General features: G+C 35.7%; 1 protein-coding gene across 1 annotated transcript in view; it reads left to right on the top strand.

The window, feature by feature from the left end:
* TM9SF2 (transmembrane 9 superfamily member 2) overlaps positions 1-10,228 on the top strand; it is a 28,020-nt gene extending 17,792 nt beyond the window's left edge. The window contains exons 12-17 of the mRNA XM_075740886.1: positions 1,101-1,158; positions 1,798-1,957; positions 3,453-3,604; positions 4,647-4,758; positions 5,377-5,548; positions 9,549-10,228. Of these exons, the coding sequence (XP_075597001.1) occupies positions 1,101-1,158; positions 1,798-1,957; positions 3,453-3,604; positions 4,647-4,758; positions 5,377-5,548; positions 9,549-9,616 (722 nt within the window). The 3' untranslated portion in view covers positions 9,617-10,228. The remainder of the gene's footprint in view (positions 1-1,100; positions 1,159-1,797; positions 1,958-3,452; positions 3,605-4,646; positions 4,759-5,376; positions 5,549-9,548) is intronic.
* Positions 10,229-12,221: the final 1,993 nt, after the last annotated feature.

Below are 12,221 nucleotides of genomic sequence, written 5' to 3'. Positions count from 1 at the left end.
ATCTTTGGTGGAGATGTAGCTAATAATAATATTTCATATTGTACTTACTGGGAATCATTAGTTGATACTTGAATATTGTGTTTAACTACTAAGACAATGAGAGACTGATCCAGAGATATTTTTGTTCTAACATGAGGTGGTCCATACCCTGTATAGAGCATGTAAACATGAGTGTTTCTCCTTGTAGTATACAAATGAAGTAATGTGAGACATAAACCAAAATGCAACTGAAATGGATATTCAGTTTTAAAAGTGGGGTTTTTTTCCCAACATTGCATTTAAAAAGTGAAACCTGAGTTGAAATTAAATGTTTAATCTTAATAACCGGTGCCATGCTCTACCAAGATTTTTATGAAGAAATAGAAACTTAATTAAAATCACTCTAACCATAATCGACTTCTGACTCATAAAGAAGCATATCATTATGGTAGTGCTCAGATGAAATTGTCAGCTTAACTGAATTCCAGCAGGATATTTTCATTTGAAAGTATGCTGACTAGAATTTTATCAGCATAGTGCAAATTCATAAAGATTTTCTTAATAAAGCTATCTTTGGTCTTTTGGTATCACCACTGCTTTAATGCTGTTAAGACTGAAGAGAACATCACTACTTCCTGTAAGCGTGTTAGTCCTGACTTTCTTGTAAGATTCGTAAACAAAAAATTATTTCAAGAAAACTGTTAAGCTTGCTTTTCACATATTTATGTGGGTTTTTTCCCTTCTGGAAACCTGCAGTCAAATGCTAGAAAGCTTAAAACTTCCTAATCACTCCAGGTTTAAACTGTTTTTAAAGATTTAAAAATACTGCAAATCTGCTTCCTCCTTTTGACAGATAAAGTGGTCAGAGACCCAGTTTATTTAGTTGGATACTTTTCCTGACCTTGGTCTGAGGCTTTTCTTTGGTTTGAAGCTCTGCGATTAAGCAATATGATGAGGGAATTCAGTGTTATTACTGAAGATTTAGTTTACTGTTTTAAACTTGAGCATGATAGCACATTATTGGAGTATTTGCAAGCTAAGTATAACAGGTAAATGGACTGGAAAATTAACAATTGTGAGCTTAATGCATGTTTTGATGACTGTCAAATGTTTTAATACAGCATTTGGAGGTGAGAAATGGAAAACAAATGTCCTGCTGACATCATTCCTTTGTCCTGGGTAAGTTGAGAATATTGGCATGATTAAAAGAATTAAATTGCTTCTCTGACATGCATAGCTAATTTTTAAGTTTCGGCTTACAAGTAGATCTTACTACATCTTCCCTTTATTCCAGAAGCTACAAGAATGTCACAGCACTTTTGACAAAGATGAATATGTTAATGGGATATCATCCCTAGATATTTTTTTTAGCAGGCATTTGTTTACCACATGAAAAGGTTGATTACGAAAGAGCATTATGATAGTAGTAAGTTTTAGACAGGCACACTTTTTCATTGCTCTATTTTATTCTCTAGGCTGTTTCTCTGACCACGCTGTAGTTGGTCTTATACAGTGTCATATACTGTATAATACGGTGATAAATTTTTCTACTTAATCACAGCAAGCAGTCTTACCCCGAAGTGTACTTAAGACAAGCATATATTTGAAATTGCTTAGTTGGAATGTCAGCTCCTGCTGGAGTTCAGTCCCACTAGATTAACAAAGAATTGCTTGTTTGACCTCTTCATTTTGATATTTTGTATGTGTTACTTGGTTTTAACAGAGCTTACACTAAAATCTTAATACAGTGCTATTGTTTTGTTAACACTATTAAATATGAAGTATTTCTGTGCTTTAAGTGTGTTATGTATTTTTCAGAATTGTATTTGCAGATTTTTTTATCATGAACCTCATTCTCTGGGGAGAAGGCTCTTCAGCAGCTATTCCATTTGGTACTTTGGTTGCTATTTTGGCACTCTGGTTTTGCATATCTGTACCGCTGACGTTTATTGGTGCCTATTTTGGTTTTAAGAAAAACGTAAGTGTTTTTTGAGAAACTGTTTTCTAAGTGTGTGTATACGCATATATCCACGTATATATTTTTAACTGTATAGACTATTGTTGGCTCCAGTCCTGTTTGGTTACTTTAGAGATGCGTTAGAATTTTGATCTTGAGATTCCAAGACTTCGCTATTCAGTTGGTTGTTGGTGGTGATACTTCTCTGCAACAGTTAAGGTTATCGTTGTCTTTAAGTGACTGCTCCAGATAAAGCAGTGATTTGGGCATTCTTTATTTTAATTAGCATCTCTTTCATTACTAAAAAAATTAGTTGACCCAGCCAAGCGTAAGGGAAAGCAACTTATGCAGTTCTGGTTTTCCCCTGTGTTTTTTGTTCCTATCTGCCTTCTACACTGAGTCTTTAGAAGGGTATTTTCTGATGAAATTGCTACAAGAGTTCTTGTGACATCTCTTTGCATAAGAGTTCTGTGAATGGTTATCACTGCTTGGCAGCCATTAATTGAGACTTACTCCTAAACTGACCAGTTTTACTTATTTATAGGAGCGTTCTTTGTGATACTGGTGACCAAACCTGCTTAAATAGTGAAATCAGTTCTTCCCCTTTTTGCTTCAGAAGTGGTTTACTGTGCCCCACAAACTTAGATCTGTAAGTTCAGATATTTTTGTGGGTTTTTTCTTGTATAGGAAGCCAGAGTTCCAGCTGTCTGTAGCTCTCATGGAATACCTTCAGAGAATTTTTAAGTATCTTAGAAGGCACTTTTTAAGTCAATTGTAGTTATCCCATTTTTCTTAACCAGATTCAGTGTTTTCTTCTGATAACCAGGTTGAATTCAGCAAACCCTCTGTATTGTACAGAGGCAGTTCCTTTAAGAAGGGAGGATTTGATAAACTATAAGGCAATGTGACAGGTGTCACAAATATGTTAAAATCAAATCAGAAAGCAAGTACCTAGCAAGTATCTATTGATGCTTTTGATGTAATATTTATGAGAGTGGAAAGATGGCAAAGTATGCATTTATCTGCCCTAAGTTTTTTCTTTCACCATGCTGATCTATGCATGCATCTTAAATTAGGATTTAATTGCCAGATTGAATCATCTCAGTTTGTAAGTTTACCCTAATGTGATTTTTGGAGTAAATCCTGAAAAACAAAATACAGGGATTTTTAGAAGGGGAAAGCAAGAGTCTTCACCAGCACTACCCCCTCAGCTCAAAAGTGAGAAATCAGCTTGGGCTCTGTAACAGATCATAGGTAGGTAAGCATAAAAAGGGAAGTCCAAAATATCTGTTGCTATGTTCCCAATTAGGGCTTTAGCTAAGTATTTTAGCTTGTTTGCCGAGCAAATCTTGGTAGCTAGGCTGGTAGCGAAAGCAGAGGTAGTGGTAGCTGGGTATGCGCACACTCAAAACAAATAGCAGCCTTCTGCCACCACTCATTTCAAAAAGAAAGCAAAAAGGTGATGCTGTAGTTTGACATGTTAGTTACTTAGCAATTAGCTTATCTTCGTTTAAAGGCTATTGAACACCCTGTTCGCACAAATCAAATCCCTCGTCAGATTCCTGAGCAGTCATTCTACACAAGCCGTTACCTGGCATTATCATGGGAGGGGATTCTGCCTTTTGGATGTATCTTCATACAGTTGTTCTTTATTCTCAATAGTATTTGGTAAGTTAACCAGAATCTATTTGAATTTTCTCTGTTATAAAAGGTGGTAATTTCTTGTGAAAAGTTTTTTTTTTCAAGATGCTTTGACTGATTTTTGGTGATGCAGGGTTACCAAAATACTGGTTCAATAAAAATGTAAATGTTAGCATCTCTTTAACATTTTGTGGTTTAGAAGATATTCCATGCCTGTTTTGCTTGGTGGGGTGTGTAGAGAAGTGGCTGTGATATGCTTAGCAATTTACAGCTGACCTACAATATTCAAATAGCTAGTTTTCTCATGCTACTCCTCTGACTTGATGTAGAAGTGGCTCTGAAGTTGACATATAGCATATAACTTGAAAGTAGCAAGTATATTAAAATTGTCTTCAGTTTTTGTTGTAGCTGTAGTTGTTGTTGTTGTTGAGCTAGAAAAGTATTACTACTCTTGGGAGAAAAAAGAACAAATTTTGTGAAAAGGCACCAGAGAGTAATTCTTTTCAAAAATAAAGCACCAAAGACTAGTCCAGTGTAAGTAAATTCTTATGTGAGCTCATAGCATACTGACAAACTAATCTACTGTGAGGGATTTGTCTTCCTTCTGGCAAATTTAGTTATTGGATCTCATTAAACTGTTTCTGAACCTTGAATAGGTGCCTCTGCCCAACATAGACAGCTACAGCATTTGACATTTCTTGTTATTTTGCAAACTCTGCCCCTTTGATTGAAATGTGAGGGTGAAATCCAAGTTCTGCTGAAGTCAGTGGAAAGAGGTCACGCTGACTTCACCGGAACTGTAATTTCACTCATGTTTAGTGAGTTCTTCCCCTAAAATCCCAACCAGGAGCATGCTTTGAGCTTGCTTTCTTGCTGTTTTCAGACTAAGTTGCTGAGGCTCCCATTCTTCAGTTGGAAAACAAATTAGTCAATTGTATGACCACGCAACTGACAGTTCCTCAGTAGGAAGGGGAATACTTAAGGTGAAGATGATCTTACCGCATATGAAGAAATAATATTAGCACAGTGTCTATTTTAAATATTAATCTTTTTAAACTCCCTTTTATAGGTCTCACCAGATGTATTACATGTTTGGCTTCCTGTTTCTGGTATTCATTATTTTGGTTATTACATGTTCTGAGGCTACAATATTGCTCTGCTACTTCCATCTATGTGCAGAGGTAAGAATTCATACTTAATATCATTTTAAGAATGCTACCAAAAAATGTTAAGGCTTCTGGAATTCAATTACGTTGAATTCCTAGAATTCAACGTAAACACTTACTAGATGAGATGTACTTAAACCATATATTTAAAAAAGTCAAGCAGGCTACTTTTGGCAAAACTTGTAACAAATATTAAAACGCTGCACTGAGTACTGCTTAGTCAGATATCTCAATCTTAGATTCTAACTCCCTGTTTCCTGAAGACACTAAACTAATCCATTAACTTTGTTCAATCAAAGTGCATTTTGGACGTGCCCAGTGTTGGGAAGGGGGGGAAATCTCTGTAGCTGACAACAGTAGGTCTGGATTATTTGAGCTTTTAGATTCTACCTACTTGATATTGATCTTTAGGTTTCTTCTTTCTGTGATGGTGTAGTTAAAGCAGTATTGATTATATATCATTCTTTTTTCCTGTAGATAAAAAAACTATAAAAACCTCACTTTTGGATAAAAAGATAATAGAAAAAGTAGATCTGCATCCAGTAATAGGGTTAGTGTGTTAGAGGTGTATGGAATTTACTCATACATTTGGTTTTTGTCTTTTTTTTTTTTTTTTCTCCCCACTCCTTCTAGGACTATCACTGGCAGTGGCGTTCATTTCTCACTAGTGGTTTTACTGCAGTTTATTTCCTGATATATGCAATACATTATTTTTTTTCTAAACTGCAAATCACAGGAACAGCTAGCACACATTTTATATTTTGGTTATACCATGATTATGGTTTTGATCTTCTTCCTCTTCACGGTAAGTATATTGAACCTTAATTTTAAATCAAAATTTAAGTCTGCCTTTAGCTTTGCACAGTAGAATCCTTGGCAAAACTTATCTTGATACAGCATTATAAATTTATGTATAGTCTTTCATTTTTTCCAGGTAGTTGTGTAGCATTTTGCAACACTGATTACAAATTTTAGTGAAAGAGATTAAGTGACAATGAGGCAAAACTACTGCTAATCTGAGATGTGGCCTATAATTAGATCTTCAAATACGACACCTTTAAATGTGATAAATACTTCTCCAGATTTCATTCCTATGTTAGTCATGTGACAAACTAAATTTTTTAAATTAGTTGTCTTCAGAGAAACACAGTGTCAGTTAAGGAAAAAATTGCAGCTTTTGTGGAATAGGTGGAAGGAAGAGAGAGGAGTAAAAGTACAGAGAATACTTTTTATTTGCTTTCTACCAGAATTTCTTTACTTTCTTACCCAATTGCATTTACCCAATTACCCAGTAGTGCGGGAAGGAGACAGAATTTCTTAAACATTTTTTGATGCAGCTGTCAGAACCTTGTCATGTTTATTGTGAGCTTTTGGAAAAGCACCTGTCTTAGTTGCTGCATTTCAATTTCCTCTTCGATAAGTGAGATGAGGTCACAAAATCTTCATTTGTCATCTTTAGTACTGAGAAGGAATCTTCAGTCAGACACACTTATCACTTGTTTAGGATGAAAAAATGGCAGTGAAAATGCTAGAAGTCTCCTTTCAAACTCTCATGCAAGAAGGCAGCAACTGCCAACTCCTCAAAAAATCTTAAAAATACTAAATTCTGTTCCAGCAGAATCTAATTTGTTTCTGTGGACTTTACGGAGCAATACCTTAAAACTACTTTGAAGTGATCGATACTTTAAATAATTTCAAGCTCCACATTTATGATGAAATTTAATGATTCCTAAGGCTTTGATACTATTTATGTATACAGCTATGCACGCCTATATTTGAGGCCTCCTAGCACACAAGTGACTTTAATTCAGATCTCACTATAAGTAGAATTTTCGTTTCCACTTAACATAGGGGAAGAAAAAAAAATCTCTGTGGCAAAGAACTGACATTTGAGAATGGTGTTCATTTAAGGTGTAACCGACTATTAATTTCAAAGACCTTGCACTTCAGCTTAGGAAATATTGAAGCTGTTTGTGTAGCACGATTGAATGCAGATGATGATGAACAGGAGCAAGAGCCTGCAAGGAGTTTCTTGGGTCATTGCCTGTTAAAAGGAGGGAATGAGACTTAAGTACGTTATATAATCTCTTCGAAAAGCGATCAAGCTGTGTTCCAAAAGTGCTTGGTTTTATCTTCCGTCCTTCTTTTTAAGTCAGTCTAATGTGTTTTGGCATTGCTCGTGGATAATTTTGTAACTTACATATCTCTACTTTTGTTTATATTCTGTGTACTGTTAGCAAGACATTCTGAATGAGTAGATCATAGATCTGCCTCCCTTTCTCACTCCCTGTTATTTCTCACCCTGGCCTTTCTCTGAACCTTTATTTCTGATCTTGGTTTACTAATAGTCTCATTGAACGAAAGAATTTAAGAATTCATTTGTTCAACTAGAAGTGAATGTGTATGGCTGTATGTAGATCAAGTTTACACACAGTGCGAACTTACAAAGTAGCATGAAAAAATAATTAGGTCTTAGGTAAGTGTAAGGTCAATTAATTTAGTTTCACTAACTTTTCCAACAGATATTCAGCATGTCTGTCTTTCAATAGTAAGCAGGTTTGGCCAAAACAAGAATTGTGTTTACCCTGCCTCCTTTGTTCAGTCTGTTTACTTTGGATGCATGCAGTAATTCTGGAGTGCACACATTCAAGATAAAGGGGATTTACGCTAGATTTTCTATGCTGAGACTTGGCTTAGCTAAGGTACCCATATAATTTCCATCTTTTGCCATTATGCAATGTCACACGACGTCATCTAGAGTCATTAAGTCCAGTGTATCCCCCTTTTCCTTTGCTCATATGTTCACTTTCAATTGCCCAGTTGGCTGTGCAGCACTTGCCAGGAAATTTTGGGAGTCCTTTTCCAAGTTGGTTTACAAGCATGCAAAGGAGAGGTGGTTTACTTTCAGCCCCCTTCAGGTGCTTTCTGTGGTTGTCATTTGTGTGTAATTGAGCAGCAGAGATCTGAGATATGCTGTGCAACTTGAACTAAGCTTTCAGAGTTTGTATGCTTTAGTTCTTTGAAACGATCAGTTTGTATACTGAAATTAGGGGAGAATACATGTGAAGTTAACCAAATGGTTAGAACTTTGAAACATCATATGCTTAACGATTTTTTTTTTAAATCTACTTCCCACAAGATGAAGTGCAAATTATCCTTTAATTTGAGGGGATAGTGATATTTCTTAAGACTTAAGAATAATTTTGTCTATTTTGGTTGATATGCACCCAAGGACGGATATGTTCAGTTCTCTGAGATTTACTGAAGTGCTTCGAGATAAGGTTTTACATAAAAAGTCAGAGGCAGGGTAAAGGGGCAGACAGTTCTCCAGTTTCTTAAACGAAAAAGCATATTAGTAATTTAGCAAAAACTGCTCCTAAAGGCAACTGACTTCCTGTGTCAGGATGATAAAGAAACTAAAAAGAGAAAATCATAATTGTATCAAAACTATTCTGCTGCTGCTTACTCATCTGTTAAAAATCGTCAGTATCGGGAAGGGTTTTGACAGTGCCCTGCTGCTATGTCAGTGTAACACATGCTTCAGGCGCTTGCATCCATGCTGCATTCCAGGTCATTGATCAGGCTCAGCAGGCAAAATACCGGGAGCTACGTGACAAATCTTTGATTCACAGCTGGGACCACAACTACGTATCATAGTCAATGAGTCAGTTAAACATCAGTAGTTTAGCAAGCGTGAAAGGAAAAAAAAATTACCGTGATACCATTCATGGTTCCTTCCAAGCTTGTGCAGTGAATGAGTTAGCACACAACTTTCGTTGTGCCTCTTATCAGATCTAAAATAAAGGCGCTTTTTTTTTTCTTGAAAGAACTTACTTGGCTCTTGCATAAATTAAGGCTATGATTTTTAGAAGAGGTACGCAGGCAAAAATCAGATAATCTTTGGGGCTTTTTCCCTGCCCTAGTTTTTGTGCGAAATGAAGTTTCCTGTAACAGTTCTGAGCTGCTGTTAAGTCCGTTATCGTTCTGACTGAGGCTGCATTTTGAAGTAATCCAGTTAGATTAACAAAGCCCAACTATACTAACTACTTTGCATTCAAAAGAATATTTTTGTTAAAAACTTCTGTTGAAGTTGCACAAAGAGAAGGGATCCAACTATTTTTCTTCAGCTAACAGGATTATAAGTTATCAAGGAAACAGTCTTCATCCTTAAATTTCAGTTCAAGTTTGCTTATATCTTCTGAAATACTGAAAGGAGTCAAAAGTGTTTATTTTTAAGGTATGTAATGCGTCATTAATAGGAAGTACAAGTTGTATAGTAACTACACTATACTGAAATTTGTATTAACTTGATTTACACAGAAAAGAGGTAGTACTCTAATTTTCCAAGATCTTGAAGTATAACTAAGCAATGCGAACTCCTTTTGATGCTGTCAATCTAACTGGTTTATTAAATATAATAACAAGATTCTGACCAGCTGAGCAGACCAGGTAAAGAGTGTGTGACTAGTTACTGAAGAAGGGGGGAGCAATATGAAGGAGTTGGACTGGGGAATAAGGAAACAACAAAGAACAAATAGGTAGGAAGGGAAATAATGCAGAAACATCTTAAAATGAGAGTCTTCCATGTGATCAGCTTGTTGATTGTGAAAATAATGAGATACTTTATATAGTAGTTGATGGCTGTAAAGACCAGGTACTATCTGCAACTTCCTATTATCTGATCTGATGGATGTATTGAACGCTAAAGATAGCAGAGTGCATATATGTATGTCCTGATTTATGAGCTACAGATAGAAATTGATGTGTCCTCTGTCAGTTTTCCTAATGTTTACTTTTTTTTTTAGGTACAATTGGATTCTTTGCATGCTTTTGGTTTGTAACCAAAATATACAGCGTGGTGAAAGTTGACTGAAGAAACCAATGTAAAGAGTTAACAGAGAAGAGGTTTAATCTTCATTAACGTAACTTAAAGACCTGGTCTAGTTGATGAACTTGAGCTTTATCAAAGTACTGGCTTCCTGTTCTTTGAGAATGATGCTGAATATGCAGCTGCCCCAAACACTTTTTCCACTAACACGTTTGTATTGTGACTTAACAACCTGTTTTCATTCAGATCTTAATGAAGATCAGAATTACGATATTTATGCATTTGTAAATACAACTATACTTTAAAAGAAATGTTAAATTCTAATGGTGGAATAGAAGTGGCTGTATTACACAACTTAATGATACTTCTGATCAAAGTACAAATGTAAATAGGTTTTTCTAGCTTGGTAGGTGGGATGAATTATTTTTCTTTGAGGGAAATGAGAACTTTTTATTATGCTAACTTTGAAGGATGACTCTTAAGAAGTGTTGCTTTTAGTTTGGATGTGATTTTGATTTTTTTTTTACTGGTGTTACGTCCATAAATATTCTGATTTCTGTGACTTCATTAGTTTCGGTGTTCTTGGCCTTTTAAACTATGTGCCTCTAAGTCCTTGAATTTATAAATTCATAATCTAATAAATATTGTAAAAATGTCTTCAGTGGCTCGTTACATATTACAAGTTCATAAAAATATGTAAATACAATTATATTGAAGACAGATGCTTAAAGATTGCATAAGGTATTTTATGGCATTTTATATGGCTTCGTGTATATTGACACACCCTTTGATCTGCAAGAAAAATGTTAGTTGTGCTACATGGCTATAACACAGAAATATGATTGTGGCGCGTGACAATTAAATTATACGCACGTTTAACAAAACCACTCTGCAGCGTTAACCCAGTCCTTAACCCAGATAGGTTTTCAGAGATTGCTATGGAATTGTCAGGATGTTAAGAAGATCTTGATGCATGAGTCAGCATTCTCTGCTGATTTTGCTTTTTAAAGATCTCGATGATTGCATATTCTACACAGCAACTATTGCTGTTTGTACTTAATGTAGGTTAAAAAAATAAAAGGAAATTACTATTTTTGCCTTCTATTAAGAAACTAATGTTGATTTTTGGATGACTAGCATTAAACCTATATTTGCTGTTTTTGAAAATGGAGTATTTTGTTCATATCTTGTTCGGTAATTTTAGACTCATAACACAAATTTGGCTTTTGGCGTGTTTCACAAGCCTGATAAAATCTCATTTAAAATTAAACTTCATGTACCAATTGCCATTCATAAGGTTGGGGTTTTTTTAGTCCTTACAGGTTTACTTTTCTCAAAAGGACCTCAACCTAATGATGCTCGAATATTGAACCCAATAAAAAATATCTTTGGTTAAGGTAACGTCATTATTAACCTCCTAGAAGTGGGCACGTAAGAAGGCCTCAGGTGACATTTCCTCAATTGCTGTGCTCCACAACCCCTCCCATATGAAACCACACCGCTCTCGCGCGCTCTGCCTGTCCCCAACCACAGCTCTCTTCAGACAACATGGACAGGCTTGTTCTCATGCCCCTCCCCACGTGCAGTCATTGAAATGCTGATTTCAGATAAATCTTCCACGTTTTGTGTTCAAAACAGGAAAAGGGTGAGTGTGGTAAGCATTGGTCTTTACTAATGCAGTGAGCTGTAGCGTGACTCTTGATTTAAATTTTTACAAGTGTAAAATTGAATATTCATACTATCCCTGGCTTTGTGATCACCTATGGTATGCATAGTCACTGCTCAATCATCAATAGTTACTACACAAATGGGAATGCTTTATTCAAGAAACATGAATCAGTTGTCTGTTATTGAAATATTCATATAATAGATGCTCAAGAATTTCAGTATAGTGATATGAAAACAATTTTTTTTGTGATGTATTTACAACTGCTGCCTAAAAATCAGATTAATAGAAGTAAGATGTAGCCACTGTGGTCTGTCATAAGGCTTTGAAACTAGATGGGTGGGGTTTTTTTTAATTTTTTTCCCCCCCTATAGACTAGTTGACAAGTCACAGCAGCTTCTCAAATATCTTATTTTCACCTTGAAATGCAGTTGTGAAGTGTGTCGTCATCTCCTGAAATCTAAACCTACTGCATACACATTTTTTTATCAAGCAGCCTTGCCTTATAGTAATTGCAACTGTGTTGGAATTTGAAATGGTTGGGTTTCAGTGCGCAATACTTGAGACACCCCAGAAAGTTTAATACGTCACAGATTTTTACAGAAGAGCTATTCTAAAATTGCCTTCTCCCTTGAACCCATTAGTCCGTCCAAAAATTTTTAGAAGCTTTCTAGCATTTAGGGTTCTGGTGTGTGTTAGGGTGTCCGGATGTTTATTGTGTACTGTACCAGTCCTTCAGATCTCTTGGGAGGCCTGGGTTTTTGTCTAAACTTTCAAAATACTGGCCTCGTCCAAAATCTTTCCATGGTCCCAGACATTTCTTAAAAGGCACTAATTGCAGGGATATCTGAGAAAACGTAAACTTAATAGGAAGGTTAAGAGGTAGGAACAAATTGCTGGGCTGCATGAAGACAGAGCTAATTTATACAAAGTAGAACACTTCAGACCAATGTCAGTTTTTGTGGGGCTGGTAAATAAGTTTAA

Source organism: Balearica regulorum, chromosome 1 (genome assembly GCF_011004875.1).
Source record: "Balearica regulorum gibbericeps isolate bBalReg1 chromosome 1, bBalReg1.pri, whole genome shotgun sequence".
Classification (NCBI taxonomy): Eukaryota; Metazoa; Chordata; class Aves; order Gruiformes; family Gruidae; genus Balearica; species Balearica regulorum.
This window is presented reverse-complemented; position numbering and strand designations above follow the sequence as displayed.